The following is a 25313-nucleotide window of genomic DNA, read 5'->3' on the forward strand; positions in this document are numbered from 1 at the left end:
AACCCTGTATCAGTTCTAGGAAGATTTCAATCCACTTTGTAGAAACATTTTCCCAATTTCAGCATCATTGTAAAGGCCTAGTTATTTTGCTGCTTTGACAGTAATTTCTGAAGATTATTATTTATATTCCACGTGATTAGTGATTCATTTGTGTCTGTCCCTCATTTGAAAGTAAACCCTGTAATGGCAACAATTTACCCCTTTAAAATAATGTACCATTCCACCAAGGGAAATGATTCACAGCAGGTAACATGGTTTGGGTCTTCTGAACAGCATGGTGGAAAAGGAAGGAAATCTCTCTCTTTTTGGTGGATTTATAATTGTTTCATCATCTATGACTGAGGTGGTCTGTTTGCTTAATTTATGTTAGGAAAACTTGAATTTGATGTGTGCAACATATGTCTAATTCCTCATTTCATGAACACCATGTGTTCCCATGATCTATTATTATTATTATTATTATTATTCCCATGATCTTCACCACATGAGGAATAATGGCTGATCTTCACCTAAAACTCTTATCGTCAACCCTGTTAGCGGCCCAACAGTTTGATATTATATGTGAGTTTATTTGTAGAAGGGATACTTAAACAATGGGGAATATTGGATTTATCAAATAAATGCTTTTAAATAATAGTTACAGGGTTGACAGACAGTGTAGTGAAAGTACAGATAAAATGCTCTTAGTTTACAGGGTTTAATGCCTGAGATGGCAAAAGTGGTTTCCCGTAGGCTAAACATTTCCTCCATGCACTTGAATGTTGACAGAAGATATATTTTAAAGTTAATTTCTTAAAAGTTTGCATGTCCAAAAGGCACTCATTTTGTGGAACAACCAATGTACGTGCTTGTTCGTCAGTATGAGGTGTGTGTGCGATAACTTGTGTGTGTGTTTTGTATGAGTGAGTGTGTTTTGAATGAGGTGTGTGTTTTGTATGAGGTGTGTGCGCGATAGCTTGTGTGTGTGTTTTGTATGAGGTGTGTGTTTTGTATGAGTGAGTGTGCAGAGTGGGCATCCATTTATTCCACATTTGGCTCACACACCCACCCCACCGCACACTCTTTCCCAGAGTCAAACTCTACTTACAGCCTGGGAACCAAGATTGAAATAGACCCAATATATTTGCCAAGGGTAGTATTTGTCTAATCACCTAATTGACCACTCGGTACATTAACTCTCATTCTGTTATGTGTGTGCAATCCCTCTACATTAGACCTGCTATACACCGCAATTTAAATTTCTCTTTCTCTCTCTCTGTGGACTCATTCCAGCCCTGCCTTCCAAATCAAATCAAATGTATTTATATAGCCCTTCGTACATCAGCTGATATCTCAAAGTGCAGGTGTAGAAGCACGTTGGCTAGGAAAAACTCCCTAGAAAGGCCAAAACATAGGAAGAAACCAAGAGAGGAACCAGGCTATGAGGGGTGGCCAGTCCTCTTCTGGCTGTGCCGGGTGGAGTTTATAACAGAACATGGCCAAGAAGTTCAAATGTTCATAAATGACCAGCATGGTCAAATAATAGGTCTGGGACTGGTAGCACGTCCGGTGAACAGGTCAGGATTCCATAGCCGCAGGCAGAACAGTTGAAACTGGAGCAGCAGCACGGCCAGGTAGACTGGGGACAGCAAGGAGTCATCATGTCAGGTAGTCCTGAGGCATGGTCCTAGGGCTCAGGTCCTCCGAGAGAGAAAGAAAGAGAGAAAGAGAGAATTAGAGACAGCATACTTAAATTCACACAGGACACCGTATAAGACAGGAGAAGTACTCCAGATATAACAAACTGACCCTAGCCCCCGACACATAAACTACTGCAGCATAAATACTGGAGGCTGAGACAGGAGGAGTCAGGAAACACTGTGCTTCCAGTGCTTACTCAATGACAAGAATATGTTTAGAGTGACACTAACCATTCATATAATAATTATGATGCCACATGACACCCCAGAGTAGGTCAACAGCACATGAAACGGAGGAGAGTTGGTTTAAACAAAATGTGAACATGATTAGACTTGGAGAGTAACAGTGCTATTTAGGTCAAATTTGGGGTGTAAATTGTGGGCAATGAAAGAGTTAATATGGTATCCGATGCACTTTGGTTCTCATTCACAATATCAAATTGAGGGTTAAAGGTAAAACCAGACAGTCCTATAAGATGTTCTACTGTTTATGTTCTACCATTTACTTCTTATTTCCAGTTTGATCTCACGTTCTTCCTTCTCTGTTCCCATTTCCCATTCTGCTAGCTGTTGGCATGGGAGCCAGGTCAGGAAGAGGAGGTCACCATGGTTACAGTGAGACCTAACTTCCAGGATAGCGTGCATGTGGGCTACGTGACAGGGCTGAAGAAGTTCAGAGAGTACTACACCTCTGTGCTTTGTTTCACTACACCAGGGGATGGCCCCCGCAGCCCTGCTAAAGGCCTTAGGACACATGAGGACAGTGAGTTCCAAATGCACACACACACACACACACACACACACACACACACACACACACACACACACACACACACACACACACACACACACACACACACACACACACACACACACACACACACACACGCACACGCACACGCACACGCACACACACACACACACACTGTTGAATGGACATGGCCAATCATACTGAAACATGCCCACTGGGTCAAATCTATTATTCAGCACAGCCTAACAGCCTAGTTCTACAGATCTAATGAATGCGTATGCTACATTTGGGTTTCTGCACACATCCACATATAATTGGGACACATTTTCTCAAGAGATAATTTGTTGGCCATACTGTACTGGGCCTCTACTTGTAATTACGCTATTGTCCAAGTAAGATGTTGCCTATTTTAGTAGCTGTAATCACTGTTCAATGTGTAAAAGCCACATTTTCCTGATTTCTTCATATTACACGTAATAAATGTAGTTTGCTATTCAATATAGTACAACAAGACATCTATATAATTGTGAATGCCTTTGAGCTCCATGGGATCCATTGTGTTATCATTCTCATCATAATAACCACCGTGCCCTCCTCTATAGCTCCTGGGGCTGTGGGTCACCTGAGCTTCACAGATATCCTAGACACGTCTCTCAAAGTGAGCTGGAGAGAACCTGGAGAGAAGAATGGAGTCCTCACAGGTACGCCACGCCAAAGACATTAGAGCTGAAGAAGATGACCCACTTTATGTTAAGAGTTGTCTTTATCCACCTATACACCTCCCTCTGTTCATCAATGTCCTCTGTTTCTCTTCTATTAGGCTCAGTTCGTATTTGTAAAAAAAAACTCTACACAAATAATATTGTATTTATTGATGAATTTGATTGATTCTCTGTTCCAGGCTACCGTATCTCGTGGGAGGAGTTTAACCGCACCAACACACGGGTGACCCACTACCTCCCCAACGTGACCCTGGAGTACCGCGTCACAGGGCTGACCGCCCTCACCACCTACACCATCGAGGTGGCCGGCATGACCTCCAAGGGTCAGGGACAACTGTCCTCCTCCACCATCTCTTCTGGAGTGCCTCCAGGTCAGTTCCCAACCAGTCCCTAACCCTACCCTGTTATCCCTAGCACCAGCCAGGGGAAACTGTCCTCCTCCACCATCTCTTCTGGAGTACCTCCAGGTCAGTTCCCAACTAGTCCCTAACCCTACCCTGTTATCCCTAGCACCAGCCAGGGGAAACTGTCCTCCTCCACCATCTCTTCTGGAGTACCTCCAGGTCAGTTCCCAACCAGTCCCTAACCCTACCCTGTTATCCCTAGCACCAGCCAGGGGAAACTGTCCTCCTCCACCATCTCTTCTGGAGTGCCTCCAGGTCAGTTCCCAACCAGTCCCTAACCCTACCCTGTTATCCCTAGCACCAGCCAGGGGAAACTGTCCTCCTCCACCATCTCTTCTGGAGTGCCTCAAGGTCAGCATTATCGATGGCTCAGTCCCTGGTGATTCAGAATAGGCCCCTTATTCACTTTATAGTGCACTACATTCAGGGTGCCATATCAGATGCAGCCCTGACTGAGCTCAGCCAGAGTGCTAGTTGGTATCCTGATTACTAGCCTCAGCATCACTGACCCTCCTCTGTCCATGTCCAGGCCTTACCTAAAACATTGTCTGCTACCCCCAGAAACCTAGCCAGAACCCAGCTTCCAGCGGGCTGCCCTGTCACCCGCCACTTGCATCCCCAAACGTCCCTAACCTCTCACCATTTCTACAGAATCCTGAGTGACAGTAACTGTGTGTGTGTCTGTCTTGCTCCAGACACTATGTAACCGTACCCCAGTCAGTCAGTCAGTCAGGCAGGCAGAACTGTGACAGACAGAGAGCCATAAAGTAGGAGACTGCGCCAGACCAGGGGACTTACTTCTCCACTTCAAAACCGACAGTTCAGAATTATATTTTAATACACTTCACCCAGAAACCCAGCCAAAAGTAAGAGCCCATCGAGACCATTTAGGATAATTCCAGTTTATGATTTCCTATTAAAACATGCTACAGTGTATTATAAAAAATAAAATACTTCCAGTCAATGATTATTTCACCGGCGGTTCCCCCAGACACTATACAGTATGTCTTTCAGAGCTGTCAAATAAAAAGACCCATTCTATCGAGGGCCACAGTTAGTAAGGTATGGAGCTGTGGTTATCGTTCCCAGAATGGTGATTACTATGAATATAGCTGTACGCCTCCACCCTAGAGTTCTCTCTCTGTGCTATTGTCTGAATAACCAGGCATGCTAATGATTTAAAGGTGCTGATTTGACTATTCTAGTCATATAGTCTATAGTCCATTTCATTATGAGCCAATAGACCCACTCCATCACCTTGAAGAGTTGGCCTCTTTCACTATACAGTGCCCTGGGGTGTGCTTGTGTCTCAGTCTTGCATCCCAAATGGCACTCTATTAGTGCACTGCTTTTGACCAGGTCCCATAGGGCTCTGGCCAAAGTTAGTGCACTATATAGGGAATAGGGTGTGATTTGGCAAGCAGCCTTGTGCAATGGTGAGGTCTGTTGTTTTACTTGCAGCAGAGTTTATGTATTGGTGTATTGGTATGGCATTAAAGCAAAGGGATGAAATGAAGGTGACTGAACTAAATCACCATAGTGATTTTTTCAAGACTCTGGTTTGATTGTGAGAAAAAAGTTTGTAAAAAAGTTTGACTCTTTTAATAGGAGGGCAAAATGGCAGGACTTAGAGCACTAAAGGTGCACGTGCCCCTTCAAGAGTAACACACTTACATACACTTGCTTATGTTCAGAATCAATGTCATATTCAGCTAATAATAAACATTTACATTTGGATGTTGTATTTTTTACTTATTCATAACGTACTTATGAAGACCGTATCCAAGGCCTCCTGTGTGGCACTACAGACCCGGGTTCACAATTGGCCCAGCGTCATCTGGGTTAGGGGAGGGTTTGGCCGGGGGTACTTTACTTGGCTCATCGCGCTCTAGCGACTTCTTGTGGTGGCCGGGCGCCTGCAGGCTGACTTCGGTCGTCAGTTGAACAGTGTTTCCTCCGACACATTGGTGCCAGCGGGTGTTAAGGCGCGCGGTTTGACGGGTCATGTTTCGGAGGAGGCATGACTTGATCTTTGCCTCTCCCGAGCCCGTTGGCAGTTGCAGTGATGAGATAAGATCGTAATTAGATATCACAAAACAAATACAAATACGGTATCCGAATGTAAATGTTTATTATTAATATCATGAATTTGGCATACTATTTATAGGACTATGCAAGCTTTTTCCTAGATCCCCATCTAGTCCTGCCAACCTGAAAAGTTTTGTTTATTCTTCTTGAGAACTTTGAGTTGAGTGAAGCGAAACTCTCATGAGAGCGAGATAACTCAAAAGCATTGGCTCATCTCCGGTGCAATATCCATTTCAGAGCACAAGGTTGCACTGTCACTCAGTAATATATTACCCTGTAGACAACATTTAGACGACTCCAGAGCGCAGATATGAGAACTGAGATCCAAGCCTGAATAATCCTATTGATACTTTTCATTCAGAAATACTTATTGGAGAACTAAGTTAATCTTTCCTTTCTGGATATAGTAGATGCATAGGTCTGAAAACATTACTTCCTAAACCAGTAAGGATTTAAAAGATAGAGAAACACAATGTAGAAAACCTAAGTCAAATGAAAAAAGCATTACATTAGGCATAGAGACCTCTGTATTATGATTTCTGTCCCACTCATTACTTACAACTGTTTACTGTCTTAAAGGCCCTGTCTCACCCTTTCTGTTCCTTCTCTTTCTCCCTGTATTATTCCCTCCTTTTAAATGGAAAATAAAGTTAAAACTCTCTTTCGCTTTCTCTCTCTCTCGCTCCCTCCCTCTCTCTCTCTCTCTCGCCCCCCCTCTCTCTCTCTCTCTCTCTCTCTCTCTCGCCCCCCTTCTCTCTCTCGCCCCCTCCACCTCCCTTTCTCTCGCCCCCCCCCCTGTCTCTCACACTTGTGTGTCTGTGTAGAGCTGCCTGGTCCTCCCACCAACATGGCCATCTCCAACATCGGCCCTCGATCCATCACCCTCCAGTTCAAACCTGGCTATGATGGAAAGACCTCCATCTCTCGCTGGCAGGTAGAGGCCCAGGTAAGAATGCCTTCTTCCCCAGAAAGATGAGCTTATCCTGGGCATAAAGTGTCTGACCACTCCCCCCTGATCTGTGACCCACATCAACTATGACTCCCAAGTGGCACCCTATTACCTATATACTGCACTACTTACTCTATAGGGTGCCATTTGGGATGCACGTATATCATGTTGTGTTGTGTGTTGTTGTTGTGTTTAGGTCAGTGTGATAGGAGACAATGAAGACTGGGTGATTGTTCACCAGCTGCCCAACGAGCCTGATGCCCGCTCCATGGAGGTGCCAGGACTCAACCCATACACTTTCTACAGGTAGGCTGCTATGTACCCCTACACCTTTGACAGGTACTATACTTAACTCCTATACCTTGACCCCTAACCATTCTACAAGTGTGAGGCCCACCTACCCCGAATTGAGCACATCCTTAACTCTATTCTATTCTATTCGTAGAAACCTGTGTTTTTCCTGGCCATGTGACCTGGCCACAAAAAAACTCTAATGGAAACCTATGGAATACTCCTGTGATAACTTTGCTCTTCTTTCTTCTCTCCTGCTAGGTTCCGTATGCGTCAGGTAAACATTGTGGGGACCAGTCCTCCAAGTCAGCCCTCCAGAAAGATCCAGACCTTGCAGGCCCCTCCAGACATGTCACCCGCAAACGTCACCCTGCGCACGGCCAGCGAGACCAGTCTGTGGCTTCGATGGGTGGTACGTCACGTCTCAACAGACTGACATTATGATGTGATGCTCTGAGTTTTTCATCAAGCGATGATGACTGGCTGTGTGTCTTCGTGTGTTGTAGTTTTTATCTCTCGTTTCTTTCTTTCATTTTCCCTCTTTCTCCCTCTTGCTCTCTCCCTCTCCACCCCCCCTTTCTCCTTCTTTCTCTCCTCCTCCCTCTCCCTCTTTCTCTCTCACCCCCCTCCCAGCCCCTACCAGAGTGGGAGTACAATGGGAACCCAGATCTGTTGGGTTACCGCCTACAGTACTCCCGTACAGGCTCCCAGGGTAAGGCACTGACCCATGTGATAGCTGACCGGCTGGAGAGGGAGTTCACTATCGAGGACCTGGAGGAGTGGACAGAGTATGAGGTCAGGGTTCAGGCTCTCAACGGTATCGGGGCCGGGCCCTGGAGCCAGCCAGTCAGAGGGAGGACCAGGGAGTCTGGTGAGATTACACATCATACTCTATGTCTGCGCTTCAAATGGCACCCTATTCTCTATACAGTATAGTGCAATACTTTTGACCAGGGCTCATAGGGATAGGAATGCAATTTGAGACACATACTTTATGCAATTACACAGAAAATTATCCAGTGTTAAATTAACACTGAAAGTGTGGACCTGTGTAGACACTGGAAAGTGTTAAATTAACACACTGCTTGGTGTAAAGCTTTATTTCCCAGAGTGCTTTGCCTTTCGAGTGAATTATAGAGTAGCCACCCATGACTGTATTTGTTAGGGACAGGTTGTTGCATTAATCCATTTTCAGTCATGTACACATCACCAAGTGAGATCCTGAGTGAATAAAACTTTATTATTTAACTCAGTATGTACTTCATAAGGCCTTATTTTGCAGGCCTACACTCTAAACATAATATTTAACTCTGTAAGTGTTGAATAAACACTCATTGGTGTAAAATAACCCCAATGTTGGTGTTAATAACCGGAGTTGAACCAAAACCATGCCCATCGTTATCATATTTCCCAGCATCCTCTAATGCAGGTAGATTTTAGGTCGATTATAAGAATATTTTCTTTCAATATCGATGTTTGTGCATGTACATTGATTGATTAATTAATGCCTCTCAAATATAAATGCCATACATTTTCTAAACTAATCCAATATGTTACTTGGATTCATTGTACCCGTTAATGAAATTGTTGTTCCAGTTTAGATCCCTTAGCAAGTTTCATATTTCAGTTTTCCCAACCATGAATTCAGTTTGCGGGGGATAAGAAATTAAACTTCACTTTGTAAGACATCATAATGTGACAGGTTGTGTGAATAACCCACCAGGCTGGCTTGTTCGGATTACCCAAACATGGGTTAATTTAACCGTCAATGTCATTTTTGATCACTTTCATTCTGGGTTTAATCCATAGGTTATCTTCAGGAGGATAGTTATTTTGAAATAGTTATTTTTGGCCACCTGTCAGAGTAAGTGTCATTCCAGTTGATCATGTTGAGTTTGTACACTATGATGTAAAATTGTCCTTATATTTTTGCACATTAGATATTCTAATCTTAAAAAATATGAACATTATAATTTACTTATTGCTACAAAGGGGTTGCTATCCCATTGGGATATCACATAGGGATATCACATAGGGATATCACATAGGGATATTACATGGGGATTTGCATAGGCTTTGAATAAACTCATACAGTGCCTTTCGGAAAGTATTCAGACCCCTTGACATTTGACACATGTTGTTATGTTACAGCCTTATTCTAAAATACTGATTTACATAAGTATTCAGACCCTTTGCTATGAGACTCAAAATTGAGCTCAGGTTCATCCTGTTTCCATTGATCCATCCTTGAGATGTTTCTACAACTTGATTGGAGTCCACCTGTGGTGAATTCAATTGATTGGACATGATTTGGAAAGGCACACACCTGTCTGTCTATATAGACGTCCCACATTTGACTGTGCATGTCAGAGCAAACACCAAGCCATGAAGTTGAAGGAATTGTTCCTTAGAGCTCCATGACAGGATTGTGTTGAGGCACATATCTGGGGAAGGGTACCGATACATTTCTGCAGCATTGAAGGTCCCCAAGAACACAGTGGCCTCCATCATTCTTAAATGGAAGAAGTTTGGAACCACAAAGACTCTTCCTAGAGCTGGTCGCCCGGGCCAAACTGAGCAATCGATGGTCACTCTGACAGAGCTCTAGAGTTCCTCTGTGAAGATGGGAGGACCTTCCAAAAGGACAACCATCGCTGCAGCACTCCGCCAATCATGTCTATATGGTAGAGTGGCCAGATGGAAGCCACTCCTCAATAAAAGACACATGACAACCCGCTGGGAGTTTGCCAAAAGTCATTTAAAGACTCTCAGATTGAACTCTTTGGCCTGAATGCCAAGTGTCAGGTTTGGAGGAAACATGGCACCATCCTTACGGTGCAGCATGGTGGTGGCAGCATCATGCTGTGGATATGTTTTTCAGGGACTGGGAGACCAGTTAGGATCGAGGCAAAGATGAATGGAGCAAAGTTCAGAGATATTCTTGATTAAAGCCATCATACCTAAGAAGACTCAAGGTTGTAATTGCTGCTGAAGGTGCTTAAAACAAAGTACTGAGTAAAGGGTCTGAATACATATATAAACCTAATATTATATATTTTTTTAAATAAATTTACAAATTTCTAAAAACCTGTTTTTGCTTTGTCATGATGGGTTATTGTGTATAGATTGATAAGGGGAACAAAGTTATCAATTTCAGAATAAGGCTGTTACCTAAAACATGTGGAGTAAGTCACAGTTTTAAATGCATTCTGTATGCTTCTGTAACCTTCATTAAAGCTAAAAAATAAAAATTAAAGTGTTAGTGTTTGACTATAATGTAAAAACAATTCAACAGATCAGATCAACCAGAATGACATTTACTCTCCGGGGATGGCCAAAAATAACTCATTTCAAGCCACGCCCCTACCAAGCCCAGCCTCCAGTCTTCTGATCTGACCCACTGGATCATATCTCAATAACCCAGCATCAACAAACCAACCTCGTGAACCAATCCCAAAAATAAGTGACCCAATCCCTGCAAACCCTCATGATAATGCCTTATGAAATATATATTGTTTTGTGTTAAATAATGACATTATAATAACATAGGATCTCACTTGGTGAAGTCCGTAGGACTGAACATGGATGAATGCGACAAGCATGTTATTGGCACTAACACATTAGGAATGGGTGTTTACACTACAATTAACTTGAAAGGCAAGGCATTTTGGGAAATATGCTAATAATGTTTTACACTAAGCAGTGTGTTAATTCAACACTGTTTAGTGTCTATACAGGTACGCACGTTCAGTGTTCATTTAACAGGGGAATTTGCGGTGTAGTTAGATTTTCTTAGATTTAGGTATATCCTGTTTCATCTGGTTAATAACATCACAACAGTTGGTGTGGCCTCACACACATCACTGATGTTCAGTCTTTCATTTTGGCACTCTTTGATCTACAGACTTCATTCATTTTAGGACATAAAAGGCATGACCTACTGCTACTGTATGTTCCTATGGCTACTGCCTCATCCACCCACACTATTAGACGATCCGGCTATAATCACACATGTGTGGGTATGGCCCAGACTTCCTGCATATTACCTCTTTTATCTACCCACATGTATGGTATGGGGGCCAGGGTCATTTTTTTCTTCCTGCCTCATGGAGCTATATGAAATGGACACCAACCGGTCTGCCTGCATTCTGCTCCTTCACACAGTCTCTCTCTCTCTCTCTCTCTCTCTCTCTCTCTCTCTCTCTCTCTCTCTCTCTCTCTCTCTCTCTCTCTCTCTCTCTCTCTCTCTCTCTCTCTCTCTCTCTCTCTCTCTCTCTCTCTCTCTCTCTCTCTCTCTCTCTCTCTCTCAAAAACAAACTAAAGTGAGGCATGAGTTGTTCTTTCGTTACACTTTGTCTTGCTGTCTCTGGATGTTCTTGTAGAATAGGCAAAGGGTTAGGATGTTCTCTCACTGTGCTGGTGCAGTCACTGTGGATACCAGACTTTATGGAGGAGGAAATTGGGAACAGATGGGCTAGAATGTGGAATTCCTCTGCTTTTTTCCACTCACTCCAGCAAATTCTTCCGAATCACTGTTTTATGTCCAGGGATGAGTGCCAGGAAGGAGCCGTGGCCTAGCTGGCCTGATATAGAGCTGTGCTTTCTCCGGAGCTACAGCCAGGCCTGGGTTAGACACTAGGCCTTAGTGGTTCACCAGTATGTCTTCAATGCTACACATGCAAGCACATGCGCGCTCTCTCTCTCTCTCTCTCTCTCTCTCTCTCTCTCTCTCTCTCTCTCTCTCTCTCTCTCTCTCTCTCTCTCTCTCTCTCTCTCTCTCTCTCTCTCTCTCTCTCTCTCACACACACACACAAAGGCCCATGAACATCATGGCACGCATTTAGTTTATAAAAGTTAGTTTATAATTTTTTTCTTTATTTGATATAGTCCCCTCCTGTGGCCCTACCAACATGTCAGCCTTCGCCACCACCTCCAGCAGTATCCTGGTGCGCTGGTTTGAAGTACCAGAACAAGACCGGAATGGACTTATCTTGGGCTACAAGGTGTGTGAGACGTTCAGTTATCACCCTCGCCTCCAAGAGGGACACAATACTGTGCAACAAAATTATTCCATTACTCACTCTCCTTTCTAATCCAATTTCTTCCTTTTGCTCTTCCCCTCTTCCTTCTCTCTTGCCCAATTCCACTCTCTCATCCCGTCTCTCTTCCACTCTGTCTTCCCCTCTTCCCTCTCTTTTCCTCTCCTCTCTTCTCTCCCTCCTTCAGGTGTTGTATAAGGAGAAGGACTCAGACTCGTCCCTCCAGTTGTGGACAATAGAGGGGAACGCCAGCCACAGTGTCCAGCTGACTGGTCTGGGGAAATACGTCCTTTATGAGATCCAGGTCCTGGCCTTCACCCGCATCGGAGACGGCATGCCCAGCTCACCACTCATACTGGAGAGGACCCTGGACGACGGTAAGCCCTGGGCTGCCTAATATCTGCCTGTCTAAATTTAGAATAAAAGCCTATAAAAGCCTTAGATAATGAATACATGTATACAGTCAAATGTTATTTGTTACATGCTTTGTAAACAACATGTGTAGACTAACAGTGAAATGCTTACGGGCCCTGCCCAACAATGCAGGGAGAAAAAAAATGAAATGATAGAAAAATTATAACACAAGGAATAGATACACAACGAGTAACAATAACTTGGCTGTATGCACAGGGTAGTAGTACTGAGTCGATGTGCAGGGGTACAAGGTAATTGAGGTAGATATGTATACAGTATATAGGTAGGGATAAAGTGACTAGGCAGCAGGCTAGATAATAAACAGTAACAGCAGCACGTGATGAGTCAAAAGAGTTCATGCAAAAATGGTCAATGCAATAGTCCGCGTAGCTATTGATGAACTATTTAACTAACTATTTCACAGTCTTATGGCTTGAAGAGAGAATCTGTTCAGGTTCTTGTTGGTTCCAGACATTGGTACAGCTGTGTGGTAGCAGAGAGAACAGTTTATGACTTGGGTGCCTGGAGTCTTTGACAAATTTTAGGGCCTTCCCCTGACACCGCCTGGTAAAGAGGTCCTGGATGGCAGGGAGCTCGGCCCCAGTGATGCACTGGGCCGTATGTACTGCCCTCTGTATCACCTTACGGTCAGATGCCAAGCAGTAGCCATACCAAGCGGTGATGCAGCCAGTCAAGATGCTCTCAATGGTGTAGCTGTATAACTTTTTGAGGATCTGAGGGCCCATGCTAAATCTTTTCAACCTTCTGTTGTCGTGCCCTTTTCACGACTGTTGGACCATAATAATTCCTTAGCACAAATGCCTTGGTTCAAATGCCTTCCGTTTCATTTTTTTGGTATTTATTCATCTGTATATATAGTATTTTAGTATATATATTTTTTACTACTCTAGGGATATAATTATTGCTTGGATAAAGGTATTTACGTATTGATTTCTTTTTCACTCTTTATGTGGTGCGTACTGCACAGAAAACCAGAATAATTATCACTGAATTATCACAGTGAATTATTGTCATGTTTGTTTATGTGTCAATTAATCCCATAAGGAATGGGTTGCCAACTAGCGAATAGACACAAAAATAAAATGGAATGAATTAATTCCTTCGTGAGATGGACATCGAGGGACTGGATGCTCTCAACCTGCTCCACTACAGCCCCGTCAGTGTGGATGAGCTGTGCTCGGCCCTCTGTTTCCTGTATGCAACAATCAGGTCATTTGTCTTGCTCACATTGAGGGAGATGTTGTTGTCCTGGACCACACTGTCAATTCTCTGACTTTCTCCCTGTAGGCTGTCTCATCATCGTTGGTGATCAGGCCTACCACAAACTTAATGATGGTGTTGGTGCTGTAGTCAATGAACAGCATTTTCACATAGGTGTTCCTTTTGTTCAGGTGGGGTTCAGGTCATCTGTGGATCTGCTGAGGCGGTATGCGAATTGGAGTGGGTCCAGGTTGTCTGGGATGATGGTGTTGATGTGTGCCAACACCAGGCTTTCAAAGCATTTCATAGCTACAGATATCAGTGCCCAGGGGGCAATAGTCATTTAGACAGGTTACCTTTGTGTTCTTGGACACGTGGACTATGGTAATCTGCTGGAAACATGTAGGTATTACAGACTGGGTCAGGGAGAGGTTGAACATGTCAGTGAAGAACTGCCAACTGGTCAGCGCATACTCTGAATACTCTTCCTGATAATCAGTCAATATTAAAGGTCTTACTCACTTGGGCTACGGAGAGTGTGATCACAGTCATCCCGGACAGCTGGTGCTCTCATGCATGGTTCAGTGTTGCTAGCCTCAAAGAGAGCATAGAAGGTATTTTGCTTGTCTGGTAGGCTCGCGTCACAGGGACAGCTTGCGGCTTGGTTTCCCTTTGTAATCCGTGATTGTTTGCAAGCCCTGCCATATCTGATATGCATCAGAGCCGGTGTAGTAGGTTTCGATATTGGTCCTATATTGACGCTTTGCCTGTAGTAGCGGAATTTTATATAAGCATATGGATTAGTGTTCCACTCCATGAAAACATCAACTCTTGCCTTTAGCTCAGTATGGATGTGGCCTGTAATCCATGGTCTCTGGTTGGGATATGTACGCATGGTCACTTTGGGGACGACGTAGTTGATGCACTTAGTAATAACTGAGGTGGTAAACTCCTCAATGCCATCGGATGAATCCCAGAACAGATTTCAGTCTGTGCTAGCGAAAAAGTCCTGTAGATTAGCATCCGAGTCATCTGACCACTTTGAGCAGGTCATTGGTACTTTTTGTTTGAGTTTTTGTTTGTAAGCAGGAATCATTAGGATAGAGTTATGGTCAGATTTGCTAAAAGGAGGGTGAAGGAGAGCTTTGTGTGCGTCTCTGTGTGTTGAGGAAAGGTGATGTAAAAAAAGATTCTCCTCTAGGCGCACAGGTGACATGTTAGTAGAAATCAGTTTTCCTGCATTGAAGTCACTGGCCATTAGGAGTGCTGCCTCTGAGTGAGCATTTTCTTGTTTGGTTATGGCCCTATACAGGTCATTGAGTGTAGTCTTTGAGCCAGCATCGTTTTGTGGAGGTGAATAATATGGTCTACAGCTTATCATGAAATATTTCAACTCAGACAAGCAGAATATTAATATTAGCAATCGTGCACAAGCTGTTGTTAACAAAGAGACACACAACCCCTCCCCTGAGCTTCCCCGACGCTGACTATCTGTCCTGCCGAAAAACCAGCTAGATTTATCTTTACCATGTCCTTGCTCAGCCATGACTCAGCGAAACATAGGATATTACAGTTCTTCAGATCACGTTGATAAGAGCTCATCCAGTTTGCCAATAGAACAGAGGGTAGAGGCGATTTATCCACTCTCTGATGTAGTCTTGTTAGGTATCCCGCACACTGGTCTCTATAGTGCCATCTCCTCTTTCTTCGAGTGTCTGGCATTTGGGCCTGGTTTGAATAATCAATGTCTTTTGCCTCCGGAATTCTATAGAAATCCTCGTCCAAATCGAGGTTAGTGAGAGCTGTTCTGATGTCCAGAAGCTCTTTTCAGTCATAGGAAACATTATGTCTAAAAGAAAAGTTAAGATCAGCATGAAAAAATACACAAATTAGCACAATTGCCCAGGAGCCCGTTAAACGAGGACTATTCCCTCCAGCGCCATTCATCCATCTGCTCATACAAGATGTGTTATACCAAAGGATATGTAAAAGCTTTCAAATAGCTTATTAAAACTATCCAGACTTTGATATTATAGTTGACCAATGCCCACTGCCATTCAGTAATCCACTGCATCAGATGTAAAGAGAAGAAGTGTTAAAAAGTGTAGCCCCTCTGCCCCACTCTCGTCTCCAGTGCCCGGCCCTCCAGTGGGCATCCTGTTCCCTGAGGTCCGGACCACCTCGTTGCGTCTCATCTGGCAGTCCCCGTCTCAGCCAAACGGCATTATCCTGGGTATGTGATTTAACCTTTGACTCTGACCACACCTTGACCTTTCACCTTTAACCTGTCCAGACTCTACAAGAATGAGCCTCTCATACAGCAAACAAAGCACAACACTTATTTTGACTATGATAATTACAAATATATCAACTTTGGACCTAGCATCGTGGAACGAGCCTGATCCCTTTGTCCGCCATTTTTGTGTCAGGCAGAAGCACGTTTCACGCCGAGTCACTGTTTCTTTTTTTAGGGGACATTTTGAAGAACATTTGAAGGAGTTTATCATAGCTTTTCTTTCTGACTCTCTCTCTCTCTCTCTCTCTCTCTCTCTCTCTCTCTCTCTCTCTCTCTCTCTCTCTCTCTCTCTCTCTCTCTCTCTCTCTCTCTCTCTCTCTCTCTCTCTCTCTCTCTCTCTCTCCTGTCATGTGTGTTTCCTTTCTCCTCCTCTCAGCCTATCAGATCACGTATCGTTTGAACTCAAGCAACAGCAACACGGCCACGGTGGACGTGCTGAACCCGAGTGCTCGTCAGTACATGGTGACGGGCCTGAAAAAAGATTCCATGTATGTGTTCCGCATCACAGCCCAGACACGCAAGGGCTGGGGAGAGGCCTCAGAGGCACTGGTGGTCACCACCGAGAAGAGAGGTAAACATATGAATTGAGACATATGTCAGATGAAGTATTGTATCACATTAGTGTATAACCTATTGTACCAAAAAGGGAGGTTACTATGGAAACATGGAAATATGCTTTGTAAGAAGAAGTAGTATAAAACATTAGTATGGGAGTTATTGTACTTTATAGAACATTACAGAAATTATTGTATATTTTGAGTACTTAGATGAAGTTTTATGTGACGTTTCCATGTGAATTATTGTACTTATAGAGCATACCACAGAATATTGTCTACATGGGTTAGAGTGCAGACAGGTTTATATTCTCAGTGTTGACACAACATGCTAGAGTGGCTGAGGTGAGTCAGTCAGCTCTGTCAGTCACTTACAATAAACAACAGAGCATTCCAACGAGTTCAGAAGAAACTCTCATCTCATCTGATAGTAGTTTACAGATTCAGCACAAAGGTTTTACATTAGTTATTTTCCACCCAGTTACATCTGCAGTAAATCAGCTATTTGTTGTGTGTGTTTATACAAGCACTTGAAGTTAGTGAGTATTGTAGGCAATTGTCTTTTGAGTATAGTATAAGTCATTTATTTAACCTGATAAAAACTTGTACACAGATAACTATAATGAGGCCTGAAAACTGTTACCGACCAAAGAACATGGGCATGTTGTTAACTTTCTCTCTCTCTCTCTCTCTCTCTCTCTCTCTCTCTCTCTCTCTCTCTCTCTCTCTCTCTCTCTCTCTCTCTCTCTCTCTCTCTCTCTCTCTCTCTCTCTCTCTCTCTCTCTCTCTCTCTCTCTCTCTCTCTCTCTCTCTCTCTCAGCTCGCCCCCAGCCCACCAATCGTCCCATGGTGCCCCAGAAGGATGTTCAGGCCCGCAGTGTGTTGTTGTCATGGGAACCAGGCAGCGATGGCCTCTCTCCGGTCCGCTACTACACCGTGCAGCTGAGAGAACTGCCCGACAGCAACTGGACTATCCACTCTGCCTCGGTCACCCACGAAGCCAGCTCCTACATAGTTGGCAGGTACAGTATGCACCCTAGCACACTACCCAGCACCAGACCTAGTGCACTACCAGTAGCAACTGGACCGTCCACTCTGCCTCGGTCACCCACGAGGCCAGCTCCTACATAGTTGGCAGGTACAGTATGCACCCTACCTTAGCACACTACCCAGCACCTGACCTAGTGCACTAACAGGGGGACATAGTGGAAAGTTTTCAGAGATTTTAGAAAAGTTTTCCAATTTTAGAGATTTGCTTGGAAAGGCTGCACTTAGCCCTAGATGGAAGTTGAATAGTTGAAAAATGTCACATGAAAAATGTCACTGAGAATGATGTTGTCTTATGTTCCATCGCTTCATGCTAGGCTGAAGCCCTTCACCTCCTACCAGTTTAGAGTGAAAGCCACCAATGACATAGGAGACAGTGAATACAGCGAGGAAAGTGAAGCTATCACGACACTACAGGACGGTAAGAGACTTAACCTATTTTCACTTTGGGGTATCTTACTGCATTGAAAACAAAGATCCTTGTGAACATCATATTATCCGCACATGATTTGGTCTTCATTGTCCTTGATTTCGCCACATTGACCCATAAACCATTTCATAGGCAGGGAGTCTGTCATTTATGTTTTACATCAGTGCTGGGTTCCAATCCCTCCCTGAATAGAATGTCAGGGTGACTTAACGTATTGCTGTGGTGAGGACGTTATTGGCAGTAGAATAGGTGATTTGTTCATCACTATCTGTGTTTGCCGTGTGACCAGCCGAACACTCCAACAAAAACACTTACAACCAAACAATGTCAACCAAGCAGAACTAACTTTAACTAAAGAAAGGTTCCTTCCGCAAATCATTCCAACAGCCCTTTTGACTTGTTTATCAATGGGTGAGGTGGTTTCTTTCTTTGTGTGTTTGTACACCGTGAATACCACTGCGTTAGTCATTTGCGCCTGGGTGGTAGACCTTTGCTACCATTCCTCCTGGGGCTGAACGTCTTCAGCTGTGTTCTCTGTTTTCTCTCCTGTTCCAGCCCCTGACGAAGCCCCCACAATCCTCTCTGTCACGCCACACACAACTACATCTGTGCTGATTCGCTGGCAGGTAAGAAGTGCAGTGATTGGTCCTGGTGTCGGTCTTCCTATCCTCAGTAAAACCCAGTCATATGTCAGTCAATGGGTGGTAATGAAAGGGCAGCCAGGTGTATAGGGTGTACTTAGACTGAGTGGAACACCCCCCCCCCTTCTCCTCTCTCTAACACTAACACCTGAATTAGCAGACCATAAAGGGGAGATGGAGAGTTCAAAGGTTACCGCCTGTAGGAGTTTTACATCTAGACATCCAAGCAGTTATTGCCAGACTCTCCTCACTTTACCCTTTCTTCTGGTCCTGCTGTCTCGTGTTTTATGACGGGGGAATTTCTCTCTGTGTGAGTCAACCATGGATGAGCTCTTCATCTTATTCCTGTTGTACACTGCATGTGGTTGTGCATAGGAGGGCCGACCATAACTGAGATGAGGCAAAGGGGAATTACAGGGGAGTCATGAAATCATTTATGCACATTTCAATTGTGTTTAAATAAAAAGCTATAGTTGAAGTCGGAAATTTACATACACCTTAGCCAATTATATTTTAACTCAGTTGTTCACAATTCCTGACATTTAATCCTAGTAAAAATTACCTGTCTTAGGTCAGTTAGGATCACCACTTTATTTTAAGAATGTGAAATGTCAGAATAATAGTAGAGAGAATGATTTATTTCAGCTTTTATTTCTTTCATCACATTTCCAGTGGGTCAGAAGTTTACATGTACCACAATAAGTTGGGTAAATTTTGTCCCATTCCTCCTGACAGAGCTGGTGTAACTGAGTCAGGTTTGTAGGCCTCCTTGCTCGCACATGCTTTTTCAGTTCTGCCCACAAATGTTCTATAGGATTGATGTCAGGGCTTTATGATGGTCACTCCAATACCTTGACTTTGTTGTCCTTAAGCCATTTTGCAACAACTTTGGAAATATGCTTGGGGTAATTTTTCATTTGGAAGACCCATTTGTGACCAAGCTTTAACTTCCTGACTGATGTCTTGAGATGTTGCTTCAATATATCCACATAATTTTCTTCTCTCATGATGCCATCTATTTTGTGAAGTGCACCAGTCCCTCCAGCAGCAAAGCACCCCAACAACATGATGCTGCCACCCCTGTGCTTCACGGTTGGGATGGTGTTCTTCGACTTGCAAGCCTCCCCTTTTTTCCTCCAAACATAACGATGGTCATTATGGCCAAACAGTTCTATTTTTGTTTCATCAGACCAGAGGATATTTCTCCAAAGTACAATCTTTGTCCCCATGTGCAGTTGAAAACCGTAGTCTGGCTTTTTTATGGCGGTTTTGGAGCTGTGGCTTCTTCCTTGCTGAGCGGCCTTTCAGGTTATGTCGATATTGTACTTGTTTTACTGTGGATATAGATACTTTTGTACCTGTTTCCTCCAGGATCTTCACAAGGTCCTTTGCTGTTGTTCTGGGATACATTTGCACTTCTCGCACACAAAGTACGTTCATCTCTAGGAGACAGAACGTGTCTCCTTTCTGAGTGGTATGATGGCTGCGTGGTCCCATGATGTTTGTACTTGCGTACTAGATGAACGTGGTACCTTCAGGCATTTGGAAATTGCTCCCAAAGATGAACCAGACTTGTGGAGGTCTACAATTTTTTTTCTGAGTTCTTGGCTGATTTCTTTTGATTTTCCCATGATGTCAGGCAGAGTCACTGAGTTTGAAGGTAGGCCTTGAAATACATCCAATGGTACACCTCCAATTGACTCAAATGATGTTAATTAGCCTAGCAGAAGCTTCTAAAGCTATGACATCATTTTCTGGAATTTTCCAAGCTGTTTAAAGGCACAGTCAACTTAGTGTATGTAAACTTCTGACCCACTGGAATTGTGATACAGTGAATTATGAGTGAAATAATCTGTCTAAACAATTGTTGGAAAAATGACTTGTGTCATTGTAACGGCGTTCGTCTGTTGAAGGAAGAGAGTCGGACCAAAATGCAGCGTGTTGGTTACTCATGACTTTAATGAATGAAAAAATGCGGTACATGAAATAACTGAAACTAAAAACAAAAACAACAGAACGGAACGTGAAACTAATTACAGCCTATCTGGTGACTACAACATAGAGACAGGTACAAACACCCACGAAATACAAAGCGAAACTCAGGCTGCCTAAATACGGTTCCCAATCAGAGACAACGATAAGCACCTGACTAACTGAGAATCGCCTCAGGCAGCCAAGCCTAACAACACCCCTAATCAGCCGCGATCCCAAATAATACAAACCCCAATACGAAACACAACATATAAACCCATGTCACACCCTGGCCTACCCAAACATATAACAAAAACACAAAATACAATGACCAAGGCGTGACAGTCATGCACAAAGTAGATGTCCTAACCAACTTGCCAAAACTATAGTTTGTTAACAAGAAATTTGTGGAGTGGTTAAAAAATGAGTTTTAATGACTCTATCCTAAGTGTATGTAAACATCCGACTTCAACTTCAAGAAATTAATCAAATGTCTAGTTAGCTAGCTCAGCTTTGTAAATATGACTGTCTGTGAGACTATGTTGAACATGTCCTAATGGTAGTCTAACATTGTGTCGTCATCACAGCCTCCGTCTGAGGAGAAGATTAACGGTATCCTCCTGGGCTTCCGGATACGGTACCGGGAGCTCCTGTACGACCGTCTCCGCAGTTTCTCCGTACTCACTGCCAACAGCCCCTCTGCTACCTGGGCCGAGCTCACCTGTGAGTAACAACCTTCCCACAACCTCCTTGTAACTTTTCCACAACCTCACATCAACCTCTGCACAAGACCCCTACAACCTCTGCACAAGGTCACACAGAACTCCATCAGAACATGTACATAACCTGCACTCCTTGTCTTCCTGTCACTCCGTGGTTGTGCATGGCAAATCTTACTCTATAGTCTCTCTTATAATCAGTTATAATCAGTCCTATCTTTTGTTTAATGTAGAGCTGTTATGTTATATCTGCTTTGTCTGTGTGATACATCATTTCTCTTTGATTAAATTATTGTGGGTTTCTCTAACTGTGTGAGTAGTCACAGAGTGCATTAACGCAATGACATGTCTCTCCTCTACTCATGCCCTCTCTCTTCTGGCTGCCCCCTCTCACGCTCATGTTTGACCCCTCACCTGCTCCCTCACAGCCCCCTACAGCGTGCGAAACCTGAGCGAGTCCTCTCTCACCCAGTATGAGCTTGATAGTAAGTCCTCACAGGCCTGCCTACGCTTCGCACTCTGTCTCACTGTTGATGAAATACACACTGAACACCACACTGCCCTAGTGATGGCACACACACTGGCACACACACATTAATTTAGTTATAAAGCAAAAGAAAGTTTAGTCCGTGTGTAAGCTCGAGCCATGTAGATGATGTACCCAGCTGCCTTGTCTTGTGTGTGTCAGGAAATGCAGAGTGAAAATTGAGTTGACTAAATCTAATGAAGTCGTTACCATATTTGTTTGTCTGTTCTGACAGTGAGCTCAAACAGACCACTGTGTGGACCCTGAATTAAAGACGCCTTGTCTATTGTCTATGTGGATATTGTATCTTCAATAGGATTCACCAGGAAGACGTGCTTGTCCAGTCCAGGGTTTATGCGCTCACATACTTGTATTTGTTTTGTCAAGCCTCACAAGACCAGACGGTCACATATTTTCACTGTATTTCTTTCCAGTACGCAACAACTACTCAATTACATCCTTGGATAGATTCTAACTGCTGCATAAGACATATTTACAAAATCAACAAATGTATTTTCTGGCATGTATTGATCGCCCTTACAAAAGAGGTTTCTCGCATCAAGGATCCTTCTTGTTCAAATAAAGGTGAAAAGAAATGTTGGGTTGATGGTGGGTTGTTGGTTAATGTCAGTGTTGTTCCTTGTTCTCCAGACCTGAGCAAACACAAGCGCTATGAGATCAGGATGAGTGTTTATAATGTCATGGGGGAGGGACCAACTAGCACACCACAGGAAGTGTTTGTCGGAGAGGCAGGTAAGTCGCTCAGTGAGGTAGGGAGGTTACACACAACAATCTCTCTCTCTCTCTCTCTCTCTCTCTCTCTCTCTCTCTCTCTCTCTCTCTCTCTCTCTCTCTCTCTCTCTCTCTCTCTCTCTCTCTCTCTCTCTCTCTCTCTCTCTCTCAATCCTTACCTCAACAGAGGACCTGAATAGTAGAACTATAGACTATCCAGTATAGTAGAACTATAGACTATCCAGTATAGTAGAACTATAGACTATCTGACCACCCAGTATAGTAGAACTATAGACTATCTGACCACCCAGTATAGTAGAACTATAAACTATCTGACCACCTAGAATAGTAGAACTATAGACTCACTGACCACCCAGTATAGTAGAACTATAGACTATCTGACCACCTATAAAAGTAGAATTATAGACTATCTGACCACCTAGAATAGTAGAACTATAGACTATCTGACCACCCAGTATAGTAGAACTATAGACTATCTGACCACCTAGAATAGTAGAACTATAGACTATCTGACCACCTAGAATAGTAGAACTATAGACTATCTGACCACCTAGAATAGTAGAACTATAGACTATCTGACCACCTAGAATAGTAGAACTATAGACTATCTGACCACCCAGTATAGTAGAACTATAGACTATCTGACCACCCAGTATAGTAGAACTATAAACTATCTGACCACCTAGAATAGTAGAACTATAGACTCTCTGACCACCCAGTATAGTAGAACTATAGACTATCTGACCACCTAGAATAGTAGAACTATAGACTATCTGACCACCTAGAATAGTAGAACTATAGACTATCTGACCACCTAGAATAGTAGAACTATAGACTATCTGACCACCTATAAAAGTAGAACTATAGACTATCTGACCACCTAGAATAGTAGAACTATAGACTATCTGACCACCCAGTATAGTAGAACTATAGACTATCTGACCACCTAGAATAGTAGAACTATAGACTATCTGACCACCTAGAATAGTAGAACTATAGACTATCTGACCACCTAGAATAGTAGAACTATAGACTATCTGACCACCTAGAATAGTAGAACTATAGACTATCTGACCACCTATAAAAGTAGAACTATAGACTATCTGACCACCTAGAATAGTAGAACTATAGACTATCTGACCACCCAGTATAGTAGAACTATAGACTATCTGACCACCTAGAATAGTAGAACTATAGACTATCTGACCACCTAGAATAGTAGAACTATAGACTATCTGACCACCTAGAATAGTAGAACTATAGACTATCTGACCACCTAGAATAGTAGAACTATAGACTATCTGACCACCCAGTATAGTAGAACTATAGACTATCTGACCACCTAGAATAGTAGAACTATAGACTATCTGACCACCTAGGATAGTAGAACTATAGACTATCTGACCATCTAGAATAGTAGAACTATAGACTATCTGACCACCTAGAATAGTAGAACTATAGACTATCTGACCATCTAGAATAGTAGAACTATAGACTATCTGACCATCTAGAATAGTAGAACTCTAGACTATCTGACCACCCAGTATAGTAGAACTATAGACTATCTGACCCCCCTGAAGGCAGGGGGATTATTCTGCTTGTCGAGCTACTCTTGGCAAATGTTTATTGGATTGGTACCATTTACAAATTTATTCAGGTTTCAGGATAAGTTTGTTTTTATTAAATTTGACCATGTGAGCCTGGGCATAAAGTGAGAGTAGTTTTCCCTGTTCTCATCTGTAAAGCTATCAGTCCACACACAGGCAGCTAGACAGTAGTGTTTCCAGAAGCAGTGAGGAGAAAAACCCACTCAAACTGATTCCACTGATATTTCTGTTTTGTTTCTACCTGGATTTTTTGCTAGATTTTTACTCCTTCTTTTTTCACAGTACCCACTGCCCCACCCCAGAACGTGGCCATCCAAACAGCAACGGCCACCCAGCTGGATGTGACGTGGGAGTCTCCTCCATTGGACACTCAGAACGGAGACATCCAGGGCTACAAGGTAAGTTGGAGGTTTCCATACCATAGAATTCTAATCATTTTAATCATTCAAGTCATTCAAATGTAATAACAGAAAAAAAAACAGTTACACGTTTCTGCGTGACTCTTTAATCACAATGGGATGTAAAGGCTATCTTTACTATGAGCTAATATGTGTCTGTTCCCCATATCTCCTCCTCCCTCCAGGTGTACTTCTGGGAGCTCCAGCGTAAGAACGAGACAGAAAGGCTGCGAACCCTGTTCTTGCCAGAGGGAGGGGTCAAGCTGAAGAACCTGACTGGATACACCACCTACATGATAAGTGTGGCCCCCTTCAACGCAGCTGGGGACGGGCCCCGGAGCCCCCCGACCAGGGGCCGCACACAGCAGGCTGGTAAGCATACTGTCATGTATACTGTGTACAGTAAACAGTATACTGCCATGTAAAGAAAGCCACAGGAGTTGTCTGGGTCTTAAAATGAAAGGAAAGCAATTTTATTGACTTAAATTTAAATTCCTCCTCCAACCCTCAAACATTCCAAGGGTTTCTATCTGTGAGCTTTTATATGATGTTGTTGTCAGCATGCCAAGCCAGAAATGTTAGAAACCACACGGCATAAACATCAGTTCCCTATCAATGGCCTCTTTCAGTCTCTTGGCTCATCCGCTGGTTTCCTGGACAGTCTTGTTTGGTATGAGATGGTATGAAAATGTTTAGAGGCTATATTTTTTCTGTTTTTTGTCTCAAAGCTCCTTCCTGTGGTTTCTTGGAAATGCTTTCTCTCTGGCACAGTTATCTAAATAACAACAGAAGACAGTCACCAGATTGTTTTTC

At 43.3% G+C, this 25313-nt stretch overlaps 1 protein-coding gene across 5 annotated transcripts in view; it reads left to right on the forward strand.

Annotated features, from left to right (window-relative positions):
• Positions 1-25313, forward strand: part of sdk2b (sidekick cell adhesion molecule 2b) — a 539954-nt gene that overhangs the window by 486426 nt on the left and 28215 nt on the right. For all 5 annotated transcript variants that reach the window (XM_046357200.1, XM_046357198.1, XM_046357201.1 and 2 more), the window contains exons 19-37: positions 2247-2442; positions 3033-3131; positions 3332-3523; positions 6469-6590; positions 6790-6899; positions 7146-7296; positions 7518-7755; positions 11772-11887; positions 12111-12300; positions 15693-15791; positions 16231-16425; positions 17229-17430; positions 17773-17876; positions 18441-18511; positions 21085-21220; positions 21645-21701; positions 22394-22495; positions 24385-24500; positions 24686-24872. In XM_046357200.1, the coding sequence (XP_046213156.1) occupies positions 2247-2442; positions 3033-3131; positions 3332-3523; positions 6469-6590; positions 6790-6899; positions 7146-7296; positions 7518-7755; positions 11772-11887; positions 12111-12300; positions 15693-15791; positions 16231-16425; positions 17229-17430; positions 17773-17876; positions 18441-18511; positions 21085-21220; positions 21645-21701; positions 22394-22495; positions 24385-24500; positions 24686-24872 (2683 nt within the window). The remainder of the gene's footprint in view (positions 1-2246; positions 2443-3032; positions 3132-3331; positions 3524-6468; positions 6591-6789; positions 6900-7145; positions 7297-7517; positions 7756-11771; positions 11888-12110; positions 12301-15692; positions 15792-16230; positions 16426-17228; positions 17431-17772; positions 17877-18440; positions 18512-21084; positions 21221-21644; positions 21702-22393; positions 22496-24384; positions 24501-24685; positions 24873-25313) is intronic.

This window comes from Oncorhynchus gorbuscha, linkage group LG07 (genome assembly GCF_021184085.1).
Source record: "Oncorhynchus gorbuscha isolate QuinsamMale2020 ecotype Even-year linkage group LG07, OgorEven_v1.0, whole genome shotgun sequence".
NCBI lineage: Eukaryota > Metazoa > Chordata > Actinopteri > Salmoniformes > Salmonidae > Oncorhynchus > Oncorhynchus gorbuscha.